This window comes from Bombina bombina, chromosome 1, assembly GCF_027579735.1.
Source record: "Bombina bombina isolate aBomBom1 chromosome 1, aBomBom1.pri, whole genome shotgun sequence".
Classification (NCBI taxonomy): domain Eukaryota; kingdom Metazoa; phylum Chordata; class Amphibia; order Anura; family Bombinatoridae; genus Bombina; species Bombina bombina.
The window spans coordinates 193513744-193541312 of NC_069499.1; the positions used below are offsets into that span (position 1 = coordinate 193513744).

General features: G+C 38.1%; 1 protein-coding gene across 1 annotated transcript in view; it reads left to right on the plus strand.

Annotated features, from left to right (window-relative positions):
- The window catches only part of HEATR4 (HEAT repeat containing 4), a 48255-nt gene that overhangs the window by 17087 nt on the left and 3599 nt on the right, over positions 1 to 27569 (plus strand). The window contains 10 exon segments of the mRNA XM_053711432.1: positions 390 to 577; positions 14090 to 14234; positions 14315 to 14511; positions 16840 to 16983; positions 17090 to 17266; positions 20929 to 21089; positions 22610 to 22714; positions 23967 to 24085; positions 24226 to 24406; positions 24863 to 24932. Coding sequence (XP_053567407.1) covers positions 390 to 577; positions 14090 to 14234; positions 14315 to 14511; positions 16840 to 16983; positions 17090 to 17266; positions 20929 to 21089; positions 22610 to 22714; positions 23967 to 24085; positions 24226 to 24406; positions 24863 to 24932 — 1487 coding nt within the window.

Below are 27569 nucleotides of genomic sequence, written 5' to 3' on the forward strand. Positions count from 1 at the left end.
ACTCTATGCATGTAATATAGTTGGATAAGGAGTAGGGTGTTCACCTCGGCCATGTTTTCCTGGACACTTATGAGTTACGCATGCTGCAGGGTAAGCAGGGACATCTCATGAATAGTGCTGATGAACAGCACAATAAATGTTCCTCCTTGCACACCCTGCAGCATGTGTAACTCATAAGTGTCCAGGAAAACGTGGCTGAGGTGGTTTATCTACAACATATACTTTAATGGTGTTTTTCTGTTGCAAATCATTAGATACATTTTTCTAAGGGGTCGTAATCAACCCCATTGTACTTTGTTTTCTGACTACAATGTCCCTTTAATTGGAAATTCATTTCTTAACATATAATCCCCTGTTGATTTTTATTTATTTATTTATTTTGGTCTCAGGCTACCAAATTATTGTACTGAACGTAAAAAAGTTGACGAAACATGTAGCAAAAATAAGACAGCAGAATCACTGGTGGTCAAGCATTTTGAATTGACTCCAACACCAAAACTACAGGATATTATGAATCCAAAAGCTGGAAAATATATCTATTCAACGGAAAACAAATTTGAAGAGGAACTCTATTCTGGTAAATATGATTGAATTCTGAATTACATTTGTTAGTTTTCTAATGGAATTTGTAATTTTCTATGTAATAAATAAATAAAAATAAACCAGAACAAGCTATTTGATTGGATGTTGATAGTCTCTCTATGATAGGATGTGGTTACTGGGAAATTTTTGAGGTAAAATATCCTCCAATTTTTTTATTTAGGATGCTCATGTGGTACTTTCTAGTCAACTTTTTACATGTATACAAAAAGAGAAGCTCTCTACCAGGAACACTCAGTAGCTTGTTCAATGGCAAGTTAACGCCCAGGAGCAGCCTCATTTTAGATGTATGCAGCATTTGTGTAACATGTCCCTTATTGGAGGATTGTGCTGATTTGGAGTTGAGTTACATTTGGGTACATTCTGTTCAAGCTGAAAAGCTTATTTTTTTTCTTCTGATTAAATCTATAGGGAAATAAAGACCTAGTTCACAAGTAGTACACACAGGAGTCATCATATAAGGGACATTTCTGTGTCTGCTAGTTCTTTATAAAGGCTAAATTTGTGTGACTGCATTAATTAGGGAGTTGGTATTTTTGTGAGGTTGTACTTAAAGGGACAGTATACACTCATTTTCATATAACTGCATGTTATAGACACTACTATAAAGAATAAGATGCACAGATACTGATATAAAAATCCAGTATAAAATGGTTTAAAAACGTACTTAGAAGCTTTCAGTTTAGCTCTGTTAAAAAGGCAGTTGGAAAGCCCACTGCAAGGGGGACACTCCCCCTCCCCCTTCTTTTACATATGAAAAGACCCTTTACACAGACAGGAGCAAGCTGGAGAAGGTAGCTGACGGTATTCAAATAAATTTTGGGGCTTGGTTAGGAATCTGAAAATCAGAGCAATGTTATTTAAAAATAAGCAAAATTATACATTTAAAAAAAAACAAAAACTTTATGGGCTTTATAAATAGATCATCTACAAAACATTTATGCAAAGAAAAAATGAGTGTATAATGGCCCTTTAAAGGGACAGTCTACACCAGGATTTTTATTGTTTAAAATTATAGATAATCCCTTTATTACCCATTCCCTAGTTTTGCATAACCAACACAGTTATATTAATATATGTTTTACCTCTCTGATTACCTTGTATCTAAGACTCTGCGGACTGCCCCCTTATCTCAGTGCTTTTGATGGACAGTTTAGCCAATCAGTGCAGACTCCTAAATAACTTTACGGGAGTGAGCACAATGTTATCTATATGACACACATGAACTAGTACTGTCTAACTGTGTAAAACTTTCAAAATGCTCTGAGCTAAAAGGCGGTTTTCAACGGTTTAGAAATCAGTTTGAGCCTAGCTAGGTTTAGCTTTTCAAAAATACCACCACAGGAACAAAGCAGATTTAATGATAAAAGTAAATTGTATAGTTGTTTAAAATTGCATGCCCTATCTGAATCATGAAAGTTTAATTTTGACTAGACTGTCCCTTTAAACACAACTTTACAGTTTAACAGCTTCATCTGGATATACCGACCACCAATACTGTTTGTTTGAGAGAAGCTGAAAAAATGGTTTTGCTAATAATAAATGCTGTTTACTATATGACAACAATAATTATCGATAAAAAAAGATCATGTGACCCTTTCCATTACTGTCGCTGTAACAGATCAAACTATGACCTCCTCCCACTGCATTAGTCCTACTGCAGCATATCTTAGTGCACTTTACCGCCCACCTCGCCTAAAGTATGAAAACCAGTCAGAGCTTTTTTTTTTTGTTTGTTTTTATTGAGGTTTTTATACATATTGACAAAGAAAATGTGTGTACAAGACATTTTCAGATCAAGACATAACAGTGATTATACAATAATACAATGCTTTGTTTCAAAACTAATTGAGTGAGAGTTGTAACTTGCAAGTCAGATGAGACATGGTAGGTAATAATAAACAAGCAAATATCAACCACAAAATAAAACATATACAAATGAAACCTCATTTTTCTTAAGGATTATAGAGTTTGATGAAACTACAACATATCTCTTGTTACTTGAGGAATTAACAATCCACCTTTTTAGATAAATAAGGGCAGTATGGTTCTCAGCAAAGGAAGTTTTGTTCCGTATGAATGGTATGATGAAGAGTATAGGCATAACTTAAAAGGATTAAGATTTCAAGTTTCACTTGTAAGTGGTGCTTATCAATTTTGCCAAACTAGGTAGGGAACATAAGGTTAACACTCTGCTATAATGTAAGAGTTGCTGTTATAGGTGGTGCTAATAAATTAACAGAATAGTTGAAGAATTACTGTTAAGAGAATAAGAGGCTAAGTAGGGGTGCGGTATAAGCAAGATAAACCGCTTAGTTAGTCCTCCCTAACTAGGGGGCACATTTCAAGTGGTGGTGGGGGGGGGGGGACGGGGGACGGAGGTGGTTAGTTAAATATACTAAATAGCATAAACTAAGAGTCATGCGTCTATGTAACACATGGTAAAATCGGTATATAGATCATATGATAAGAATAGAGTGCCGGCATTGAAAATATCTGAGGAACAAAGCCTGAAACTCAAGATCACTCATGTGTAGAGTCAAGCTAGCTTTTGTGGGACTATTACGATGGTCTACATAAAGCTATTGGAGGATAAAGTGTGACACTTAAAAGTTAACAGGATTAAAGGGAGCAGGGGACTTGTACATATTAAGTCATTGCCCTGGAGGGGGCTGCGTAGAGATGGGGACAGGGTGCTAATTTTCAGTGATAAATTTACGGGTGACTAATATAATTCTGTTCAATAGATTACTTGGGCTTAAACTGTGGTTGCTGATATAGACGGTAGCCTGTATGTACGTTCTAAAAAAAGATGCCAAGCAACATATGTAAAGGCATTATCTGAGCCAAATTCAATACTCTGGCTAACAGGTATTTCTCTATGGTACACTGATGAGGAGCTATATAGGTCAGAAGTTGGTAATAAATAGTATACTTTCTCCCTTAGAATGATGTAAACGTGCCGCCCCGGCCGCTGGAAGCACGCCACTTAGGGTAAAACAATAGCTTAAAAGGGAGAGGTTTGTGAGAGAGATATTGGAATTTTATAAGTTCCAAACAGCTGCCTAAGATTACATACCTTATAAATTCGCTGACTGAGCAATGGGACAAGATACATACCTACTCAGCTTAAAGAGTAACACAGCTATGTATAGGTAGCTCAAACAACAAATATTTATCGACAATAACAACCCCAAGATTTATCCTTAACAGACAGAGTCTTGTGTACACATGTGCTAGGTACATCCAAGCTAGTTCATTGTATGTCCATATATGATGCTTTCTAGGGAAACATCTGGTTGTGCCCATAGTACTAACCAGTCAGAGCTTTTTATGTTGATTAATTCAGAACTCTCCATAACAAAATAAACTGCTGTCACCCATCTAATAACTTCCACAGGGACGGGCAAGCAAAATATAGGGCTCTATGTAGGAAGAACCATGCAAACAAATCTACATTTGCTTGCACAGCACCTCCCCCTGCAAACATGTTTGGGGTGATTTATCTTTGCCAACTCAAAAGTGAAAGAGATGTTTAGAAGCAACAGTCATATGACCGCTGCTTCCTAGATTGCGGAATTCAGACTCACCCTGCAAGGGCTCCATAGTGGCATTCACTGCTTTGTTCATGGAGCCCATACTGTTAATTTTAGTTTTAAAGTACAAATCTCATTTCAATAGAATAAAATCTATCCAGAGATAAGAAGCTTCCAAAACATGGGGCCATCAGATCAATATTTTAGAATCATTAAGGGCCACATATAAATTTATGGCTATGAAACACACAAATAATATTTTTTCTAAAACTGGCTAGAGGCACATGCACAGTTTTAGGTAAGATTGTAGGGCACCCTCTGTTGGCTGTTTTTCACCCCAGAATGCTCTTTTATATTTTTTTCAATGCCCATTTCTTTCCAAAAGCATGGAGAGTCCACAAATCCATTCAATTACTAGTGGGAATTCAACTCCTGGCCACCAGGTGGACGCAAAGAACACCCCAGCAAAGCTTCAAGTATCCTCCCACTTCCCACAATCCCCAGTCATTCTTTGCCTGTGTACATCGTTGGTGGTGTGTGAAGTTGGTGTCTGAAGTAGATCAACTTGTTAATCCTTTAATGGGTACTTTTCCCTGCAAGTAAGGACTGGTGCTATTTTGTGTCCATGTAATCCTCTTTAGTAGGAGTAATGGTGTCTTTTAGCAGTTGGAAGATGGCGAGGTAGTCTTTGCTTACCTTCCAACATTTATGCTACCCCTATATAGAAAACCAGGGTTGGTTACTCTGTTTTTAATTTGTCTACAGGTCCATGTCAGAGGTTAGCTGAATCTGTCACACCTGTTGCTGTACCTGCCTTACAAGAGATCCACAGGTAAGTGCTGTTGCCTTCTAGGTGAGAAGGATGCAGCACTTAGAATATTTCTTTGAAAAGAAAAAAAAAATAGACTTTTAAAGGATATAAAGAGAACAAGGTGGATCTTTTTGCTTTTTGGGACTGGATTTCCCTTCAGTTGGGGGATTTATTTTGGACAGGAGATCAGGGCACTGCTCTGTCATAGGTGAGAGAAAGGCTCTTTTTTTTGGTTATATGGGGTTATGTTTGTTGCAGTTTACCCTTGTTTGTTTCAGGGTACTTTTTCTTTAAGGAGGTTTGGTGGTTCTTTTTTCCCCTGTTTGCACGAGTCTCTCCAGCTTTGCTGGAGTGTAGAGGTGCCTGTACTTAAAATAATAAATAAAAAATAATAAAATAAAAAAGTTAAATAGTTTTTTTATGTTTGGGCATTTGATATTTTAGTTGTGTTGGGCTATGGATGCTGATCCTAAGCTTTCCCTGTCCTTTGACAAATGTCTTTACTGTGCAGATGCCCAGGTTATACACCCTGTGCAATTTTGTTCCTCTTGCCTAAATAAAGTGTTATTGTCTAAAGATAAGGATACCCTATCTGAGCCTTCTTTCTCTCAGAATACTTCTGCAGTTTCATGCGGCTTTTTGTGGAGGAGGAAGAGAAAATCTGAGAACATTTCTATGAGTTCTGATTCCGCCAAGGTTGATTTGGTCAATCTATCTCAGTTATCTAGCAAGGATCAATCCTCTGCAGCTTCTGAGGGCAAGATCTGATTCTGAATCTGTGGTTGCTAGTACAGTAGATTCTGAGGAGGTTAATTTTAGATTTTAGCTTGAACATCTCTGTTTACTTTTGGAGGAGGTTTTGGCAACTTTGGATAACTCTGAAACAATTGCAGAGGCTCCTAAAAAGGCTAATAAGCTAAACAGAGTTTTGATGTCAACCCTAAGTCTGTGGAGGCTTTTCCTGTTCCAGATCACATGTCTGACATTATTTCTCAGGAATGGGAGAAGCTGGGTGTTCCATTTTCCCGTCTCCTGTGTTTAAAAAGATGTTTCCTGTTGCTAGATATTTGGCGCACCGTTCCTAGAGTAGAGGGCGCAATATCCACCTTAGCCAATAGAACCACTATTCCTCTTGAGGATAGTTTCTCCTTCAGGGACCATAAGAAGGATATTTCCTCCTTTAGCTTTTTTTTTTTAAGAAGGATGTTCTTACATCAGGGTTTGGAATGGCAACCAGTTGCTAGTATTGCGACAGTTGCTGGGGCCAGGGGCGAAAGGGTGGGGGCCCAGCTTAAAAATAAATAAATATATTTTTAAATAAAAAACGTTGACCTGCCACTGCCTGCACTGATATCATGTGAGTGTGACATGATGCCTCACTGGTGTCTCTGACTACAGGGGTTAGTCTTTCTGTTTTACCCATTGGTGTTTATGTGTGTGTGTGTATGTGTGTATGTGACTGTGTGTGTATTTATGCATGTATGTGTATGTGTGTATGTTTGTGGAACCAGCAAATTACAGACCTTGTTACTACAGCAAGGGCGGGCGGGGGTAAACAGTGTCACTATACAGTACCACTATATACAGTACGGGGGGGCTGGACCATGTCACAGACTACTGTGATCACTTTATAAAGTACTGGGGCGGGTAGGGTCAGGCCAGTCTTTCTGTTTTACCTATTGGTGTTTATGTGTGTGTGTGTGTGTGTGTGTGTATGTGTGTCCCAGATCCTTGGGCAGTGGAAATAGTCTCCCAGGGATAAAAGATAGGTTTCAAGTCCTGTCCCCCAAAGGGCAGATTTCTACTATCAAGATTATCTGTAAACCTCTCTGGGAGTGATTGTCCCAGTTCCTCTAGCAGAAAAGGGTCAGGGATTACATTCCAATCTTTTTGTGGTTCCCAAAAAAGAGGGAGCTTTTTGACCCATTCTAGATTTCAAGTGTCTCAACAAATTTCTCAAGGTTCCATCCTTCAAAATGGAGACTATCCGTTCTATTATCTCTCTAGTTCAGGTGGGCCAATTCATGACCACCATAGATTTGAAGGACGCGTACCTTCATGTGCCTATCCACAGGGATAATTTCAGGTTCCTGCCGTTTGCCTTTTTGGACAAACATTTCCAGTTTGTAGCTCTTCCTTTCGGGCTCACCACTGCCCCTCGGATCTTTACAAAGGTTCTAGGGGCTCTTCTGGCTGTGGTCAGATCTCTAGGCATTGCAGTGGCACCTTACCTGGACGATATCTCGGTTCAGGCACCATCTTTTCATTTAGCAAGATCCAATACAGATTATCTGTTGCCAATTCTCCACACTCACGGGTGGAAGGTGAATCTAGGGAAATGTTTCTTGGTGCCGTGTACCAGGGTATGTTTTCTGGGGACGTTCATAGACTCAGTATCTATGAAGATTTTCTTGACGGAGGTCAGAAAATACAAACTTCTTGCTACATGTCATTCTCTTCAGTCCTCTATCCGTCCTTCAGTGGCAGTATGTATGGAAATAATTGGTCTCATGGTGGCATCCATTTGAGACCTCTACAGTTATGCATGCTCAGACAATGGAGTAGAATAGTGCTAGACACTCAGACAAGAGATTTTCTGTCCTGGTGGATCTCCCAGGATCATTTGTCCCAGGGTACAGGATTCCTAAGACCATCTTGGAAGATTGTGACCACGGATGCCAGCCTGTCAGGCTGGGGAGCAGTTTAGGGTTCCTTGAGAGCTCAGGGTCTTTGGACTCAGGAGGAGTCTTCTCTCCCTATAAATATCCTACAGTTAAAAGCAATCTTCAATGCTCTGTTGGCTTGGCCTCAACTGAGTTTGGTCCGGTTTATCAGATTCCAAGCATCACTTCAGTAGCATATATCAACCATCAGGGAGGAACTCAAAGTTCTTTAGCGATGAAGGAGGTGACACACATTCTTCTGTGAGTGGAGTTCCACAATTGTCACCTTTCTGCCATTCATATCCCAGGGGTGGACAACTGGGAAGCGGATTATTTGAGCAGGCAGACTTTTCATCCAGGGGAGTGGGCTCTTCATCCAGAGGCATTCTCAATGATAACCCTAAGGTGGGGAATTCCAGAGTTGGATCTGATGGCATCTCGTCCAAACGCCAAACTTCCAAAATACGGGTCAAGATCAAGAGATCCTCAAGCAGCTATGTTCGACGCTCTAGCGGTACCTTGGGACTTCAGTCTCACGTACTTGTTTCCTCCGTTTGCCCTTCTTCCTCGGGTGATAGCTCGTATCAAGCAGGAGCGGGCGTCGGTAATTCTAATAGCCCCAGCCTGGCTTCGCAGAATCTGGTTCGCAGATCTGGTGAGGATGTCGTCGCTTCCCTTTTGGAAGTTGCCTCTGAGGAGGGACCTTCTTCTTCAGGGTCCCTTCCTCCATCCAAACTTAAATTCTCTGTGGCTGACTGCTTGGAGATTGAACGCCTAGTCTTGTCCAGACCAGGGTTTTCAGTAAAGGTTATTGATACTATGATTCAGGCTTGTAAGCCTGTTACTCGCAAGATTTATTATAAGGTATGGCGTGAATACCTTCATTGGTGCGGAGCTAGGGGTTTCTCTTGGAGTCAGGTGAGAATTCCCCATATTTTGTTTTTTCTTCAGGAGGGCCTGGAGAAGGGCTTATCAGTCAATTCTTTTGCATAAGTGTCTATCTATTTTGCCAGATGTTAAATCCTTTGTCCAGGCCTTGGTCAGAATTAGGCCATGTGTCCATGGAGCCTTAATCTTGTTCTTAGGGTTCTGCAGCAGGCCCCGTTTGAGCCTATGCATTCTGTTGATATTAAATTGTTGTCTTTTCGAAAGTCTTGTTTCTTCTGGCTATTTCCTCTGCTCGTAGAGTCTCTGAGTTTTCGGCTCTTCAGTGTGACCCTCTTTATCTTATTTTTCATGCGAATAACGTGTCCCTTCATATTAAATTAGGATTCCTTCCTAAGGTGGTTGCAGACCGCAATATTAACCAAGAAATTGTCGTTCCTTCGTTCTGTCCTAATCCTTCTTCTCAGAAGGAACGCTTGTTGCACAATCTAGATGTTGTCTGTGCTCTGAAATTCTATCTGCAGGCTACTAGAGATTCTACTGCCCTTTTTGTTGTATTCTCTGGTAAGAGGAAGGGTCAGAAGGCCACTTCTTCTACTTCTACTCCTTTTGGCTGAGAAGTGTTATTCGGTTGGCTTATGAGACAGCTGGACAACGGCTCATTCCACTAGGGCTGTCTCTTCTTCTTGGGCTTTTAAAAATTATGCTTCTGTGGAACAGATTTGCAAGGTGTCCTCTTTTTCCAAATTTTACAGATTCAATGTTTTTGCCTTAGCTGAGGCTTCCTTTGGGAGGAAAGTTCTTCTGTTCTTCTTCTGGTGCCTTCTGTTTAGGTCCACCTGTCTTGTGTCTCCCTCCCTTCCATTCTGTGGACTCTAGCTTGGGTATTGGTTCCCACTAGTAATTGAATGGATTTGTGGACTCTCCATGCCTTTGGAAAGAAAATATAATTTATGCTTACCTGATCAATTATTTTCTTTCCTGGCATGGAGAGTCCATGACCCGCCCTTATTTTAATCTTAAAACGACTTTTGTCATTTTCTAAAAATCCGGAACCTCTATATCCTTTGTGTCTTCTTCTCTTTCCATGATTCCTTGGCTGAATGGCTGGGGATTGTGGGAAGTGGGAGGATACTTAAAGCTTTGCTGGGGTGTTCTTTGCCTCCAACTTGTGGACAGGAGTTGAATTCTCACTAGTAATTGAATGGATTTGTGGACTCCATGCCAGGAAAGAAAATAATTTATCAGGTAAGAATAAATTTAGTTTTTTAGTTATGCTTTTTCCACAGAAACTAGTGCAGAGGGACAAATGTAGCCCACAGGCCGCCAGTCCACCATCCCTTTATTTAAACAATATATTTTAACATATAATTACATTTTTTCTTATTCGACATAACATATTTTTACATTTTTTCTTATTCGACATAACAAAAAAAAAAGACTGCACCCAAAATAAATTTTACTTTACTCTTCAAAAAGCTTATTTTGTTATCTGCTTAAATAGGCATTCACCTCAAATTGTAATTTCCCATAAATAGTTTATTAATAAAAAAAAAAGTTGTTATTTAGCATTGAAAACATTTTTTTCTCACTGGTCTCAGTGAAGTTGAAGTGAATACTACAAAATCCAGAACCCATTCTAGACACAAATGCTTGATCTGTGTAGGAGCTAATTTACTGTATATGTGTCCCTAATTGGCCACAGCAGAGGAAATATGATAACGTTTTTAAGCAGTCCCTGGACTGTAAAACAAGGCAAAATTAAAAAAAATTAAAGCATGCATTTTGAATGCAAATATTTAGCAATGAAGTGCTTAATTACTGATATATAAAATAATATATGAAAAAGGCATTAAGCACACAATATATTTTATAAACAAAGTATTGACGCCCTCTAACCATGGGTGCCACCATGTTGAAATCTGGCTTTCAATGTATTCCAGTGCTATCATGGTTGCACATGTGCAGCATTTCTCTTTCAGATACCTGCAGTGAAGCCTAGGTTTGAAAATGGCAGCACCCATTTTAAGAGGGAGGTGCATAAAATGTATTTAGTATTTTTTTTTTTTTTTTTTATTGTATCACCTTGTATTACATACTGTATAGTTAACATTAACAGAGCTATACAGGATTACATGAATCAGTAATTGATGATAGAACTTGTATAGTTAAAGTAAAACATGTGAGTCTAATTCCTGAAAGTCAGGTTATAATCTGCATTGTCCTCAGGTTTTGAATATGCAAAAACGGTGTTTATCCACTTAGCTTTCTTGTGGTTTCCTTTTTGGTTTATAAGGACACTGTCTTTATTTATTGGGAAAAGCCGGGTTTTAAGTTGTTCTCTTTTAAGTAGCTCTTACGATTGTCTTTGCTTAATTAAATAACAAAGTAATTCTTACATATTTTTCCACTTTTTGAATAAAGTAAATTAAACAAACAAATATTAACATTAACATAGTAAATTGGGTTAACTCATAAGATTCAATAATACTGGTTTTTGGTTAGGTGATTTCACAGTAATACCTACTCTCTTTAAGTCCATTTCACTCCGACCCCCTGGGTAGGTCCCCTGGTCTTGGTATCTTTCTCAACAGGGCTTCGAGTTGTCCCTGTGTCTGTCTTAAAGGGCCATAATACCCAAATGTTTAAACACTTGAAAGTGATGCAGTATAGCTGTAAAAAGCTGACTAGAAAATATCACCTGAACATCTCTATGTAAAAAAGAAAGATATTTTATCTCAAAAGTTCCTCAGTAGCCACATCCCATTGTAAAGGATTTCTAAGCAGCATATTAGTATGTCTGTCCTGGGACAGCTGAAAGGATGAGCCTCGTGCACTCTCATATTATTTCACCAATCAGGTAAAGGAAGCTTACTATGAAATCTCATGAGAGTTAAGTAAAATCTCATGAGATCACAGTAAGAGTTCATGACCTCAGCACTGCTGATGCTGATTGGCTGCAGTTCATTTCTTCATTTTTTTTTTTTTTTTACCTGCAGCTGGGAGCAGCTGGGTATAACTTTTTACACAGAACTTACTCTGCTGAACTGAGGAGATTGTGAGGTAAAATATCTTCCTTTTTTACATATAGATGCTCAGGTGATATTTTCGTGTCAGCTTTTTACAGTTATACTGCATCAGTTTCAAGTGATTTAGCATATGAGTATTATGTCCCTTTAAGGTGTTTATGTCCATAACTGCCATTCCCCTCTAAGTTGTGCATTTAGGATATATTCTGTGTTTCTAAGGGGAGCTATAATCTGTTTCTGAGTTGTGTTAGATAATGAGAGTATATAAGGTTCCCATTTCTTAATTAAATTAGCTGTTCTTGACTTTACGTCTCCTAAGTAGTCTGCTTGTTCACTGAATACTTGTCGGGTTAGTGTGTGTTTTAGTATGGTGAGTGTTGGGTCTCTTTTCCAGCCAGTGAGAGAATGAGTTTCCTTGCCATCAGAATGATGTTTCCTATTAATCTCTTATGTATAGTTTAGGGGTATTTGGTACCTAGGAATAACACTTTTTCTAGGGAGAGGTCTATCTTAGCTTTACATATAGAGCAAAACCAGTGGGAAGTCATATGCCAGAATTTCTGTAAAAGTGGGCATTTCCATATCATATGCATAAGGTCCGGCTCTAGGTGTTGGCATTTATTACAAGTTTGGGGTTCGTTGGGTTTCCATTTTTGATAGTCTTTAGGGGTAATGTACGCGTTATGTATGAGTTTCGTGTGGGACTCCCTTATGGCCATTGAGAGGGTAGTTTTTTTAACTGTGTCAAGGCTCTTTAAGATTTGGGTTTCTGAAATAGTTGCTTCTAGTCTATTTGACCAATCTACTGCCAATTGTGTTACCATTTTATTATTGCCTGGGGCTTCTTGGAGTAAATTGTAAATGGGTGTTATGGATCTAGTGCCTTGTTTAGCCCAATTGACAATTCTATCTACTTTTATTGTGTGAGGTCCAATTGCTTGTGAATCTATTTTGTATGTAGTGTTTAGCCTGTAGGTAGGCAAAATGGTGTTGTCATGGTATGTCATATTTGTTTGCTAGTTCCGTGAATGAGACTATTGTGGTGCTATTGTGCATCAGTAAGTGATGAATTTGTCTTAGTCCTTTTTGTTCCCAGATTTTGAAAGGCAAGGTGGTCAGTCCCGGCATGACGTTTGGGTTGCCTCTGAGTGGTAAGTATTTAGACTTGTGTGGTGGTGTTTGTAGGTGTTTGCATAGTTTATGCCAGGCCCTAATCGGGCCTGTGAATGGGAGGGGTCCTTGTAGTTTTGGGTCAATTTTGTTCATTGGTAGGTGTGCTAGGAGAGCTAATGGCCAGGGTTTGATAATCTCTTTTTCAAAATCTAATGCAGTAAAATTGCCTATGTCTAGCCACCAATCCTTCACATATTTAGTTTGTGCCGTCCAATTATAGTTTTAAAGGTTGGGGAGGCCTAAACCCCCTTTTGATGTGGTAGCAGTCAGTTTATATAGTCCTATTCTGTTTTTTCCCTTTCCAAACAAAATTAGTGATAGAGGAGTTTAGTGTCTGTAAGTCTTGCTTTGTTAAAGGTTCTGGTATAATTTGAAACAGGTAGAGCAACTTGGGAAATATTATCATTTTTATAAGATTTACTCTTGCTGAGAGAGCTAACGGTAAGGGGTTCCAGGTGTTAAGTAGGAATTTGATTTCTGATATTAATGGTTTATAATTTGCTTCATACTAAGCATTCATGTTGTTTGAAAGTTTAATTCCCCAGGTATGTGAAGGTAGTGGTTTCTTGTTTAAAGTCATAATTTCAAATGTTTTGATTGTGTTGAGGGGTGAGCCAGAGGAATTCGGATTTGGCTTTATTTACTTGATATCCTGAAACTTTCCCAAATTGCTCTATCATAGTCATAATCTTGAAGGTATTAATGTGGGGGTTGCTAATGTACAGTATTATGTCATCCGTGAACAGTGAAAGGTGTAGTTTTGTTTTTCCTATTTGTAAGCTCGGGATCTGGTTCCTAATCTGGATGGCTAGTGGATCGAACAATAAGGGAAATAGTGGGCATCCTTGTCGGGTACCTCTTTTAAGTGGGAAGGAAGGGGATGTGTTTCTATTGATGAGGATAGTTGCTGTGGGGTTAGTGTAAATAGCTTTGATGGCTGTTGTGAATTGGCCTCGAAACCCACATTTTTCTAGCACTGTGTATAGATGATCCCATAGGACTTTGTCAAAAGCCTTTTCCACATCAAGCACGAGTAAGCTTGCTTCTGGTAAGTCTTTGAGAGTGTCTTCTCTTCTCATTTTATCATAAGAAGAAAGGAATAATTGCAGTTTGTGCACATTGCAAACTGATGACCTATGCTTTACAAAGCCTTTTTGATCAGGATGGATGGTAAAAATAGGGGCTAGTCTGTTTGCTAAGAGTTTAGTGAATATCTTGTTGTCGGTATTGAGGAGTGAGATGGGTCTATAAGAACTGGGGAGTAATGAGTCTCTGTGTATTTAGTATTAAGTGTCCCTTTAATATCACTTTAAGGGTGATTTTTTCGTAAGAAAATTTTGTAACAGAAATAGACGTCATGACTATCTTAAGATCTTTATCTTTAATTCTCAGGTACCGGTAAAATTATACACCAGAAGGGCAAGAAATGTATTGTCATGAAAAGCAACAACCTATATGATAAACATCTTCAAGAAACATTTCCCAGATCTTATCAAGAGTGGAGTTTTGTAGAGGGTGATGCAGGTAACTCTAAAATGTACCTGAAAATGGGACAGTGTAAACATTACTTATGATTTATTACCATACTTTTTTTTTTATTATTGGTCTTTCTGTGAGACCTGAAAGAGGTGCGGTTCGCTGGACTGGTCTTCCAAGTTTAGTTCAGGATGAAATTACTAGGAGTTCAAGTTTAACAACTGACAAGAAAACCATGAATCAAGAGAAAGAAGCTGAAAAGGTGCAGAACATATCTTTAAATGGGAGACAAGTCTTACAAAATATTGTGGCACAATGGAGAGCTGCCTGGACCTTGAGTAAGTAAATGTCACTCAGATTCTATTGATATCATAATTGTCACAAAAGCTAAATTTAAAATATTGACATATGTTACTGAGATATTCCAAAAGTAAACATGCTGAAAAGACAAATATAAAGCATTATTTTTAGTGTTGGGAAACTCCCACAATTGCTTACATGATGTAGACATCCACAAAGGGAACAGGGGAAGCATCTGGAGTACAAAAAGGAGAAAAAGAAAAAAAAGGCAATTGAATGTCCATTTTTTTTTCTTTTAATTCCCCTGAATATAGCTATTTTTTAGATGAAGAAGCACAGTTTTCTATTAGTTAAATAGCATTTCGGAATTTGCAGTTCACTATTTCCCTCTCAGTATTGTGCTACTGCAGTTTTGGACTCTAATTCCCAGCATGCATTGTACAGTCGTGGGGAGTGAGCTTCCTGGAAGGCAGAACATTTTGCATGAGCTCACACCCCCTCTTGTGTTTGTGCTATGAGCTTTGTAGGTGGATTTCCTTTTTAACAGCAGCAAAGAATAAGGTGTCTCATTAATGGCAATGTGATCTGAGTTAATACTTTCTGTGCAGAGTCATCCTACTCTCCTCCTACATAATGGAATAGTTTGTTAAACGTTTTGGCAATAGCACAATTTATTTTGCATATTTTAGTTAATGCAATGTTAGAAAATTTAAGCTTTATATGTATAGGTTAACTTATACTGGTTCTTTTGTGTTTAATTTTGATTATGTTTGTCTTCTTTATAACTGTATAATGCAACAGATCAAATAAGCAAAGCACTAAATAATAAATGCAACTAAATGTTCCTACTATGTTCATTTATAAGTTAGGAGTCTGGATAAAGACATTCATTTTATTACCCTGCTTATAGGGATACTAAACCAAAATTTAGTAGTATGGTCAAAATTAAACTTTCATGATTCAGATAGAGCATGCAATTCAACGCAACAATCTAATTTACTTCTATAATACATTTTTCTTTGTTTCCTTGGTATCTTTATTTGAAAAAGCAGGAATTTAAGCGTAAGAGCCGACCCATTTTTGGTTCAGCACCTGGGTAGTGCTTTCTGATTGGTGTCTAAATGTAGCCACCAATCAGCAAGTGCTACCAAGGTGCTAAACCAAAAATGGGCCTGTTCACAAGCTTACATTCAAATAAAGATACCAAGAAAATGAAGAAAATTGATAATAGGAGTAAATTAGAAAGTTGCTTAAAATTGCATGCTCTATCTCAATCAGGGAAGTTTAATTTTGACTAGACTTTCCCTTAAACTGATCTTTGTCAAATTAGTTGTCCAAAATCTTACTTGTTGGGAATATTTACCACTCTTAAAGGAACAGTAAACACCAGACTTGTTGTTGTTTAAGAAGGTAGATAATCCCATTCCCCAATTTTGCATAACCAACACAGTTATAATAACACAGTTATAATAATATACTTTTTACCTCTGTGATAACCTTGTCTAAGCCCCTGCAAACTGCCCCCTTATTTCAGTTCTTTTGACAGACTTGCATTTTTAGCCAATCAGTGCTGACTCCTAGGAGCTTCACGTGCCTGAGCTCAAAGTTATCTATATGAAACACATGAACTAACGCCCTCTAGTGGTGAAAAACTGTCAAAATGCTTTCAGATTAGAGGCAGTCTTCAAAGTCTAAGAAATTAGCACATGAACCTCCTAGATTTAGCTTTTAACTAAGAATACCAAGAGAACAAAGCAAAATTGGTAATAAAAGTAAATTGGAAAGTTGTTTAAAATTGCATGCCCAATTTAAATCATGAAAGATTTATTTTGACTTTACTGTCCCTTTAAATTGTTACATCCTACATTGGGAATACCATAAATTCTTAAACCCCCAAACAGATATACAAACATAAAATATAATGCATTTTATAAGGGCCTTTATTAGCAGGTGAGAAGTTCACTGTATATATATATTTATTAAGATCATATAGGTGATGATTGTTGGTCATTACTTTTCTCAATAGGAAGTTTGCTTCTCTGCACAGTTTGTCATATACTGTTCCTATTGATACCAGATGCCTCTGCCTATTTAAGTATCTCCTTAAATAGTTAGAATGTTTCCAAACATCCTGCCTTATAATTAGATCTTGAATCAACAAGATATTTCTCACATATTTTGCTTTACAATCACCACCTAGATAGTAATCTCCTACAGAAACAGGCTTCATGGCTTTTTCGTGCATTATGTTTACCTGTGTTGTGCTTTACATTTTCCATGTATGAATTATGCCCATTGAGTAATAAGAACAAAACTCATATAATTATTAGTGTATGTGTTTAGTATAAATATGTTTGTGAACTAAGGTGGCTGTTGGAAAGAGGCTACGCTGGAGCAACTGAAGAGGGATCTCAGTAGTCTGCACAGTGCGCAGAAAATCTCAGCACTTATAACCATTGCTTCTGCTGCAGTGAGTCGGCCCCAGAATAAAACAGATTCTCTGTATAATGGTGAGGATGTGCAGTAGTAAACTCATGCAAAACAACCATAGTGGTATCTGTGTAGGACTTACATTAATCATTTAACTGGTTTTCTCTTAATATCCATGTGTATAAGGCGCATCTAAAGGAGTCCATTCTATTCCTGATGTACCAGAAGATATGCAAGAACTCATCTCTAGTTCTCTGAAAGATGAAGAAGCCCTTGTAAAGATGGCAGCAGCATTGTGTCAATATGTTGTACGAGCAGTGAGTGACGAGGCGAGGACTATTATGTTTGCACAACTGCATCATGGTATTTTCTCAATTTACTCCACAACTAAACCCTTCAAATTTTGACAGTTGAATAGAACCAATATGCCAGTGTAGATCATTCATCCTGTGCACACACACAGCTTTCACAGAAATACATTTCTCCTTTACATTTTGCTTTTTTAAAGCCACATTTTTCCTTTAATGATTCAGATACAGCATGCAATTTTAAGCAACTTTCTAATTTACTCCCGTTATCATTTTGTCTTCGTTCTCTTGTTGCTATCTTTATTTAAAAAGCTGGAATGTAACGCTTAGGAGCTGGCCCATTTTAGGTTCAGCACCCTGGATAACGCTTGCTTATTGGTGACTACATTTAGCCACCAATAAGCAAGCATAACCCAGGCTCTGCACTCCAAGAGCATAACTGAGCATTCTGCATATGTGATTAAGGTATTCCTTCAAATTCCTCTCCACTGGTCACAGCAGCAGACAGGGACAATGAACTGTGAGTCCTGACTATCCTTTAGGATCTAGAACAGTTAAGAAGTCTGGGTTTATTAGTAGTGAAAAAACTACTGTTATTAACACTACTGTGTTCAACACAAGGGGGCGCAAAAAAAGCATTTACATAAGTAAATAATGAAATAAGATCAAGAATCAATATAGCAGCAAATGTAAAACATAATGTAATGAAACATAAATTTATAAAACATAAATGCAAAGTCTTATCGAGTCCATAAAAAAAACATCTGTGTGGTCCGGGGAAAATGAAAAATCCCAAATGGATTGGGTGTACTGGATCTTGAATCTGGGCTGCTTCTCTCAAGTTAAAGGGGCACTGAACCCAAATTTCTTCTTTCGTGATTCAGATAGAGCAAGAAATTTCAAGCAACTTTCTAATTTACTCCTATTATCAAATTTTCTTTATTCTCTTGGTATCTTTATTTAAAATGCAAGAATGTAAGTTTAGATGCCGGCCCATTTTTGGTGAACAACCTGGGTTGTCCTTGCTGATTGGTGGATAAATTCATCCACCAATAAAAAAAAGTGCTGTCCAGAGTTCTGAACCCCCCAAAAAAAAGCTTAGATGCCTTCTTTTTCAAATAAAGATAGCAAGAGAACAAAGAAAAAATGATAATAGGAGTAAATTAGAAAGTTGCTTAAAATTGCATGATCTATCTGAATCACAAAAGAAAAAAAAATGGGTTCAGTGTCCCTTTAAAAATGAATCCAAAGAAGAAACTCTGTGAAAGAAGATCACAAGACAGAGGGCGCCTCCTAGTGTAACACTGTGATTACAGAGAAATGTGCAGATATCTTGTGTTGTTGTTATACTCACAAGAGCGGCAGCACCCTGTTTTGCTGAGTAGAGCTTACTGGGATCTCTCAGTGTTCCAGCTCACTGGTCCCAAGCCAGGGAACAAGAGTATGCAAACTCCTGGTGTCAGCTAGTTCCAATCCGGAGCTGACACCGGGAGTTTGCATACTCTTGTTCCCTGGCTTGGGACCAGTGAGATTTTCTTTATTAGTAGTGACCATACTTGCTAGTAGTAAAATATGCATTACATGTGATGAAAGTAGCTTTACACTAAATGCAAACCTACTAAGCTATATTATTAGACAGTGTGACACAAAATGGTGAGCCTCATATCCATATCACACTAATTTAGGTCTGCGTATAGGATAGTCCTGTCAGTTTATAATCAAATGAATGTCTATATAATAAGCATCTGGTGTTAATTTAATTTAAATTAGATTAATAAATGTTTTTACAGACCCTAGTTTACGGTACCTTTTAGAATGATCGTGCAGTCAGAATTTATTGCATTTGTACAGATTTCCCGATATTAAGCATTGTACACTAAAAACATATATGTAAAAGCACTTTTCAATATCACTTGCAATGACATCTAAAGTCTGCACTATTTTTAACAAAATAGTAACATAGTAACATAGTAGATGAGGTTGAAAAAAGACAGAAGTCCATTGAGTTCAATCTATACAAATCGAAAATATATACAAAAAGCTCCAGTTAAGCTTAAATAATCCCACTAAAAGGTGACCCATTTAATACTAGCAACCATATCCATGAATTTTGTTTATAGACAGAAATGTATCCAAATAATTTTTAAATGTATCTAGGGTATTGGCATTCACTACCTCCTTTGGTAATGAGTTCCACAATTGTATTGCTCTTACAGTGAAAAAACGTTTCCGTTGCAAGAGATTAAATCTCCTTTCCTCCAACCTTAAATTGTGACCTCTGGTCACAAACAATTTTCTTGGAATAAACAGAGCTTCTGCCATCTCTGTATATGGGCCTTGAATATATTTATATAAAGTAATCATGTCACCTCTTAAGCGCCTTTTATCTAAAGAAAACAGACCCAGTTTGGCTCATAGGTTAAATTCTCCAATCCCCTTATTAGCTTTGTGGCCCTTCTCTGAACTTTTTCTAGTTCTGCAATATCTTTTTTTGCGATTGGTCCCCAGAACTGCACTCCATACTCAAGGTGAGGTCTTACCAGGGCTTTATATAGTGACAGAATTATGCTTTCCTCCCTTGAGTCAATGCCTCTTTTAATGCATGCTAGTATCTTATTAGCCTTTGAAGCTGCTGCCCTGCATTGTGCACCCATCTTTAGCTTGTTATCTATTACTACCCCCAAGCCCCTTTCCTCCTGTGTTTGGCTAAGTCTTGTCCCATTTAAATAATACGTAGCCTACTTATTTTTACTTCCAAAATGTAGAACCTTGCATTTTCCCGTATTAAATCTCATTTTCCATTTACCTGCCCATACTTCTAATTTTTGCAGGTTCCTTTGTAACGAAAGTTCATCCTGCTCTGACCTAATGACCTTACATAACTTAGTATCATCTGCAAAAATAGAGATGTCGCTATTTAATCCTAGCTCCAAGTCATTTATAAAAATATTAAAAAGAATAGGGCCCAGCACTGATCCCTGGGGTACTCCACTGATTACCTTTGTCCAATCTGAGTATGATCCATTTACTACTATTCGTTGCTCCCTATCTTTTATCCAGTTATTTATCCACAAACTAACATTTTCAGCTATTCCCAGTCCCTTAATTTTGTGCATTAATCTCTCATGTGGCACTGTATCAAACGCCTTTGCAAAATCCAAGTATATCACATCAACTGATTCCCCTTTATCTATATTTTTACTTACTTCCTCATAGAATCTAATTAGATTAGTTTGACATGATCTATTTCTCATAAAACCATGCTGATTAGAACTCATAATCTTGTTTACACGAATATGATCATCAATATAATCCCTTATAATCCCTTCAAATATCTTCCCCATTATTGATGTCAGACTAACTGGTCTATAGCTTCCTGGATCATCCCTACTTCCCTTTTTGAGGCATGGGTACCATGCCTGAGGATAATGAGTCTTGAAAAATTAAGAGTAGAGGTTTGTCTGTAACAGTGCTACCTGGTAAATGTTAAAAAATAAATAAAAAATGCATCAGTGAAAACAAACAAGATCCCTTTCTTGATTATAACATCTAGCTAGAATTTTACCACAAAACAGAAACTTTATGCTGGCTGATTCAACTTGATACCAGATGTTAAAATAGCTGAACACAAAAACAAATATTACATAAGACCCTTTTCTGCCATATCATTGTTATGGATATTAAAGCACATTAGTGATAATGATATCTGATTTATAGGTACTGATGCTGACAGCTGGGCAGCAGCTCAATGTCTAGCTTTGGAAGGTGAACACAACCATCTTGTGGTGAAGAGGATTCTGACACAGCTGTTTGAAGTCACAAACAAGGAGACAGAGGAACAGGCCTGCTATTTACTGAGTGAGCTCAGTGAGAGCACAGTAAGTGTGCATTAGAATAGACATTGCTATACAGGGGTCCTCTTTACAGACATAGAAAAGTCAAAATGAAAATTGCATGATTCTGATTTAGCATGTCATTTTAAAGGGACATTTCAGCCAACATTGAAATTCACATGAATACATTGCTGTTTTGAAAATAATCATTTTGTGATATACATGTATTAGTAAAAATACTTCTAATTAAAGATATAGCTGTTTGAGCAGTGTACTTAAGTATGCACCATGCACCAGCATTTTAAACACAGCACTTACTCAAAGAGTCTTACTCAAAGGTGCTTGTACCATCTGGTAATTACTGTTTCTTAATTGCTGAGATGATGCAAGCCCCACTGGTGTTCTGAGCAGCTGCTGTATTTAAAATGCTTGTGCACTGAGAATATCTAGCTATGCTTTACATGCAGAGAAAAGTATTAACACTAAAACAGTGATAACTTTTACTAGACACATTTTTGCCAATACATTTATATTGTAAATATGCTTCTATTCATGTAATTCATAAATGTGCATTTAAATTTTGACCGGAATATTCCTTTAAGAAACTTTTAAAATCACTTCTATTTTCCAATGTACTTTGTTCTCTTGATATCCACTGTGGAAAAAGAATATGTACATATCCTTCACTAGTGGGAGCGAGCTGGTGATTGGTGCTTGCTCACATTTGTCTCTTGTGATTAGCTGACTAAATGGGTTCAGCCAGTAGTGCAGAGTTGTTCCTTTACCAAAGGATATCAAGGGATTAAAGCATATTTGATAATATAAGCAAATTGGAAAGTTGTTTAAAATTGTATGTTCTATCTGAATCCTGAAATAAAAAAAATAAAACAAATGGGTTTGTGTCCCTTTAAGGGAAAATCGAATGTTGGTTACAAATAATGATACAGCAGCAATGCATTATTAGGACCTATCTGAACACATATGGTGAGCCAATGACAAGAAGCATATATATCTAGCTACCAATCACTATCTAGGTCCCATTAGTGCATTGTTGCTCCTGAGCCTACCTAGGCATGCTTTTGAACAAAAGATGCCAAGAGACCAAAGTAATTTTGATAACAGAAGTAAATTTAAAAAGGTTCTTAAAATTCCATGCTCTTTCTGAACCATGAAAGCTTAATTTTTACTTTTAATTTGTCCCTTTAAACTCCAAAAAATACTAACATGGCACAAGCATTAATGAACATCTTTAATACATTTCATGGAGTGTGTTAGTTCTTTTATTAGCAAAAAGTGAAGCAAGAATATTATTCTCTTAGGCTGTATTTACATTGTTGCTGATAATTTTATGTGGTTTATGTGCAATACATCTGAAATAGCCACATTAAACCTATATTTATAACTATTATATAATCTGTGGGTATCGGGGTTAACATACATATATGTATCTTTAATATATGATATCTCATACAGCTAATAAGATCTGCAGAAAACATGAGAAAATGTTATGATCTAGAGCAACACCTGGGTTAAATGAGTTTATAGCTGTATTTTTTATCCTTTAGAGCTTGGTCCATGCTATGTTGGGAGAAGCATTGAACAGTCAGAATTGGAGACATCGGATTGTGGCCTGCAGGGCTCTGTCTCGGCTACATGGACTTGTCAGTTGGGTGAGCATTTATCTTCAATATAACTAATATTTTTTTTTTTTTAAATATATGTACATATTATTCTCAGGGTAATCTTTGTTTTGAATAAATCATTTTGTCTAGCATTTATTAACTGTTTAAAATCCCTTTAAGTAGGAAGCACAGTGCCTCATTTCATAGCGCCTTGATAGATATATACACTTGCAGAGTGGGGCTGCTAAGTGCTGAAGCTAATACTACAGGATATAAAGGCATTTTAGGCAATTGGGTTCTTCCAACTATGTGGCAACAGTTTGGTAAAGACTGTTTCCTGTTCCAGCAAGCCCTGTGCATAAAGAGAGGCCCATGAAGACATAGTTTGACAAGTTTGGTGTTGAGGAACTTGAGTGGCCTGCAGAGAGCCATGACCTCAACCCCATTGACCAAGTTTGGGATGAATTCTAGCTATGGGAAAAAAAACAACATTACGCATCCCTGCTTTAAAAGGAGAGTAAAGACCTTGTAATTACAAGACATTTTTGTTGTGTTTCTATAGAATAACGTATCAGCAATGTCTTAATGTTTTTAGAACAAATCAACATCCTACAATTATTTTGTTAATAGCCAAACTCCACCCACTATTTGCCTTAATTGGAGGAGTCAATCTGGGCTTAAAGGGACACTAAAATTTTCTTAGCTTAGATGCCTTCTCTTTCAAATAAAGATAGCAAGAGAACAAAGAAAAATTGATAATAGGAGTAAATTAGAAAGTTGTTTAAAATTGCATGCTCTATCTGAATCATGAAAGAAAACATTTGGGTTCAGTGTCCCTTTAAGTTTGCCGACAACAAGACTAATCATGGTCATAAAGTTAATATAAAGTACTCTGTTTTGCAGAGCAAACAATGTGCTTTTCATGTTCTAAGGATTAGAAATTGTTCAATTTTTCAGAACTAAATTACATTAAAAGGGGGCAAAACAAATATATTGCAAAGCTGTTTCATTATGCATGTTATAAAAAAAATCTCAAGGTGTTTACTGTCCCTTTAATAGAGTGCAATAGACATAAGACTAGGGTGACCATATTGCCGCTTTAAAAAGGGACACATATGACATATGTCAGGGTTCTTATACAAAACATTTCTTTAAACAGCCATGAAAACAACCCTTACATATGTATTTTTCATATGTGTCCCTTTTTAAAGCGGCAATATGGTCACCCTACATAAGACTGTTACTAGGAACATTACTAGGTACTGGATCCTAAGAAGATAAATGTTTATGTTTGCTGCAGGATTTGAGAAATAAGCTTATCCACCTTATGTGGGAGGACTGGAAGCCTGCGGTGCAACAAGCAGCTGCACAAGCCCTAGGCAAGATGGGTTATGGGAAGGATGTTCATGACCAACTGAGGTGGGTTCTCATTTAAAGGTATTGCTGTGCTTTAGAAATATTATCTTATTATTTAATAACCATAAACATTACTAATATGTAAGCATTTTATATTAGTATTTTACCATTCACTGTATAAAGTGTACGCTGATATTTTGCAGAGAGAATTTAGAAAAAGGTAATTGGAAAGAAAAGGTTCAAGCTCTGTCTCTGATTGGCTGGCTACAACTTATGACTGCACAGCTGCTTCCTGGCTTTCTTCAGTGTTTCTCTGATGATTTTGTAGCTGTCCGCAAAGAAGCCTGTGTCACCGCTGGTTTGCTGAAAATCAAAGATGAGATGGTGAGATTAGAGAGGGTCTTGGTAGTGCCTGTTAGTGATGGCATCAACAATCTAAAATTAAACAGAACAATGTTCAGCAGAGGAAAAAGAGATTTCTTAAAAAATACTTTTCAGATTCTTCCCATTGAATAGATCTTCTTTCATATTAAACTGAATTGAAAAACATTTAACTTTTTTTTAATAAATTGTGGTTTTTTTTAATTGATGTGCATGTCCCTATCCACCAATAAGTATGTGATCTTGTGTAACAATTGTGCACAAACATGCTATTCCTGATAATTGTATTTATATATAACTGAATCCTTGTACTCATAAATATTGTGTGTAATATTATATACAGTATGTGCTTTCTTATGCATGACAGAAATTGGGTTAAATGTCTCTTTAAATACAACCATCAATATTTTAACACTTTCTATGGTTCTCTTTGTATACTCTACCTTTCTCTTTTTCAAGGTTCAGAATTGCCTTTATAAGTTAATTCAGAGTGATCCACTGTGGAAAATTCAAGCATTTGCCATCAAAGGTGAGTAATTTTAGCCTTATTTTTCAAAAAAAGATAGCAAGAGAACGAAGAAAAAGTAATAATAGGAGTAAATTAGAACGTTGCTTAAAATTGCATGCTCTATCTGAATCACGAAAGAAAAAAATTTAGGTTCAGTGTCCCTTTAGTTGAATAAATAATTTTTGTTTCAGAAAATTAGTTTAGTTAAGTTTAAAAAAAATAAATAATTTTGGCAAATTAGTTATGTTAAGTTAAATCGTTTTTTCGGATCCGTTAGTTTTTTCGGATCCATTATTTATTCATATGCATTATTCTATTCTGAAGTTTAGAATAGAATAATGCATATGAATAAAGAATGGATCCGAAAAAACGATTTAACTAAACATAACTAATATGCCGGCGATTGCAAAAACAAAATGATCTAAAACCGCTGCCGCCACCCACATCGCTAGCACTAGATAAAGCTATTAACCCCTAAACCGCCGTCCCCCGACATAGTCGACACTAACTTAACCTATTAACCCCTAAACCGCCGCCCCACATCGCCAACACTACCTAAACCTATTAACCCCTAAACCGTAGTTCCCCGACATCGCCGACACTAACTAAATCACTAAATAAAGCTATTAACCCCTAAACCGCAGTTCCCTGACATCGCCGACACTAACTAAACCTATTAATCCCTAAACCACCATTCCCAAACATCGTCAACACTAACTAAACCTATTAACCCCTAAACCACCATACACCCACAAGGCCAACACTAACTAAACCTATTAACCCCTAAACCGCCGGCCCCCACATCACAACAACCTAAATTAAACTATATTAACTCCTAAACCTAACACCCCCTAACTTTAACATAATTAAAATATGCCTAAATTAAAGTTACAATTATTAACTAACTACCTATTTAAAAGTAAATACAAACTTACCTGTGAAATAAAAATAAAACCTAACAATACTAAAAATATAAAACCTAGCATTACTAAAAATTAAAAAACCTAAGATTACTAAAAAATTATAACTACAATTACAAAAAATAATAAACACTAAAATTACAAAAATAAAAAAACCACCATTACAAAAAATAACAATTTCTTTTAGGTGCAGTACATCGTCCCACCCCTTGCTCGCTCGCTCTCTCTCTCTCTCTCTCTCTCTCTCTCTCTCTCTCTCTCTCTCTCTCTCTCTCTCTCTCTCTCTCTCTCTCTCTCTCTCTCTCCCCCCTCTCCCCCTCTCTTTTGCTCTCTCTCTCCCCTCTCTTTTGCTCTCTCCTCTCCCCCCTCTCTTTTGCTCTTCTCTCTCTCTCTCCCCCCTCTCTTTTGCTCTCTCTCCCTTCTCTTTTGCTCCCTCTCCCCCCTCTCTTTTGCTCTCTCTCCCCTCTCTTTTGCTCTCTCTCCTCTCTCTTTTGCTCCCTCTCCCCCATCTCTTTTACGTTCTCTCCCCCTCTCTTTTGCGCTCTCTCCCCTCTCTTTTGCCGCGCTCTCTCTCTCCCCTCTCTTTGCCCTCTCTCTCTCTCCCCCCCTCTCTCTTGTGCTCCTCTCTCCCCCTTTCTTTTGCGCTCTCCCGCTCCACCTCTCTTTTGCGCTCTCCCGCTCCCCCCTCTCTTTTGCTCTCTCTTCTCCCCCCCTCTCTTTTGCTCTCTCTCTCCCCCCTCTATCTTTTGCTCGCTCTCCTCCCGCTCTTTATTTTGTGCTCTCTCCCCACTCTCTTTTTTGCGCTCTCTCTCCCCCCTCTCTTTTGCGCTCTCTCCCCCCCTCTCTTTTGCGCTCTCTCCCCTCTCTTTTGTGCTCTCTCCCCTCTCTTTTGCGCTCTCTCTCTCCCTTCTCTTTTGCGCTCTCTCTCTCCTCTCTTTTTGCGCTCTCTCTCTCCCCTCTCTTTTGCGCTCTCTCTCTCCCCCCTCTCTCTTGTGCTCTCTCCCCCTTTCTTTTGCGCTCTCTCGCTCCACCTCTCATTTGCGCTCTCTCGCTACACCTCTCGTTTGCTCTCTCTACCCCCTCTCTTTTTCTCTCTCTCTCCCCCCTCTCTTTTGCTCTCTCTCTCCCCCCTCTCTCTTTTGCTCACTCTCTCCCCCCTCTCTTTTGCGCTCTCTCTCCCCTCTTTTGCGCTCTCTCTCTCCCCTCTCTTTTGCGCTCTCTCCCCCTCTCTTTTGCGCTCTCTCCCCCCTCTCTTTTGCGCTCTCTCTCCCCCTCTCTTTTGCGCTCTCTCTCCCCCTCTCTTTTGCGCTCTCTCTCCCCCTCTCTTTTGCGCTCTCTCTCCCCCTCTCTTTTGCGCTCTCTCCCCCTCTTTTGCGCTCTCTCTCTTCCCCTCTCTTTTGCTCTCTCTCTTTACCCCTCTTATTTTTTCTCTCCCCCTCTCTTTTGCTCTCTCTTTCCCCTCTCTTTTGCTCTTTCCCCTCTCTTTTGCTCTCTCTCCCCCTCTTTTTTTGCCCTTTCCCCTCTCTTTTGCTCTCTCTTACCCTCTCTTTAGCTCTTTCCCATCTCTTTTGCTCTCTCCCCCTCTCTTTCTATCTCCTTTCCCTCTCTCTCGCGCGGACCACTCCCGCTCACACCCCAGCCATGCCCACTTCCGCCCACCGTCACCGTGCCCGCAGCAGATCAGTTAGACTCTAAGGCCAGGTGTGTTTGTCCTCGTGCTGTCTCTACTGACAGCTTC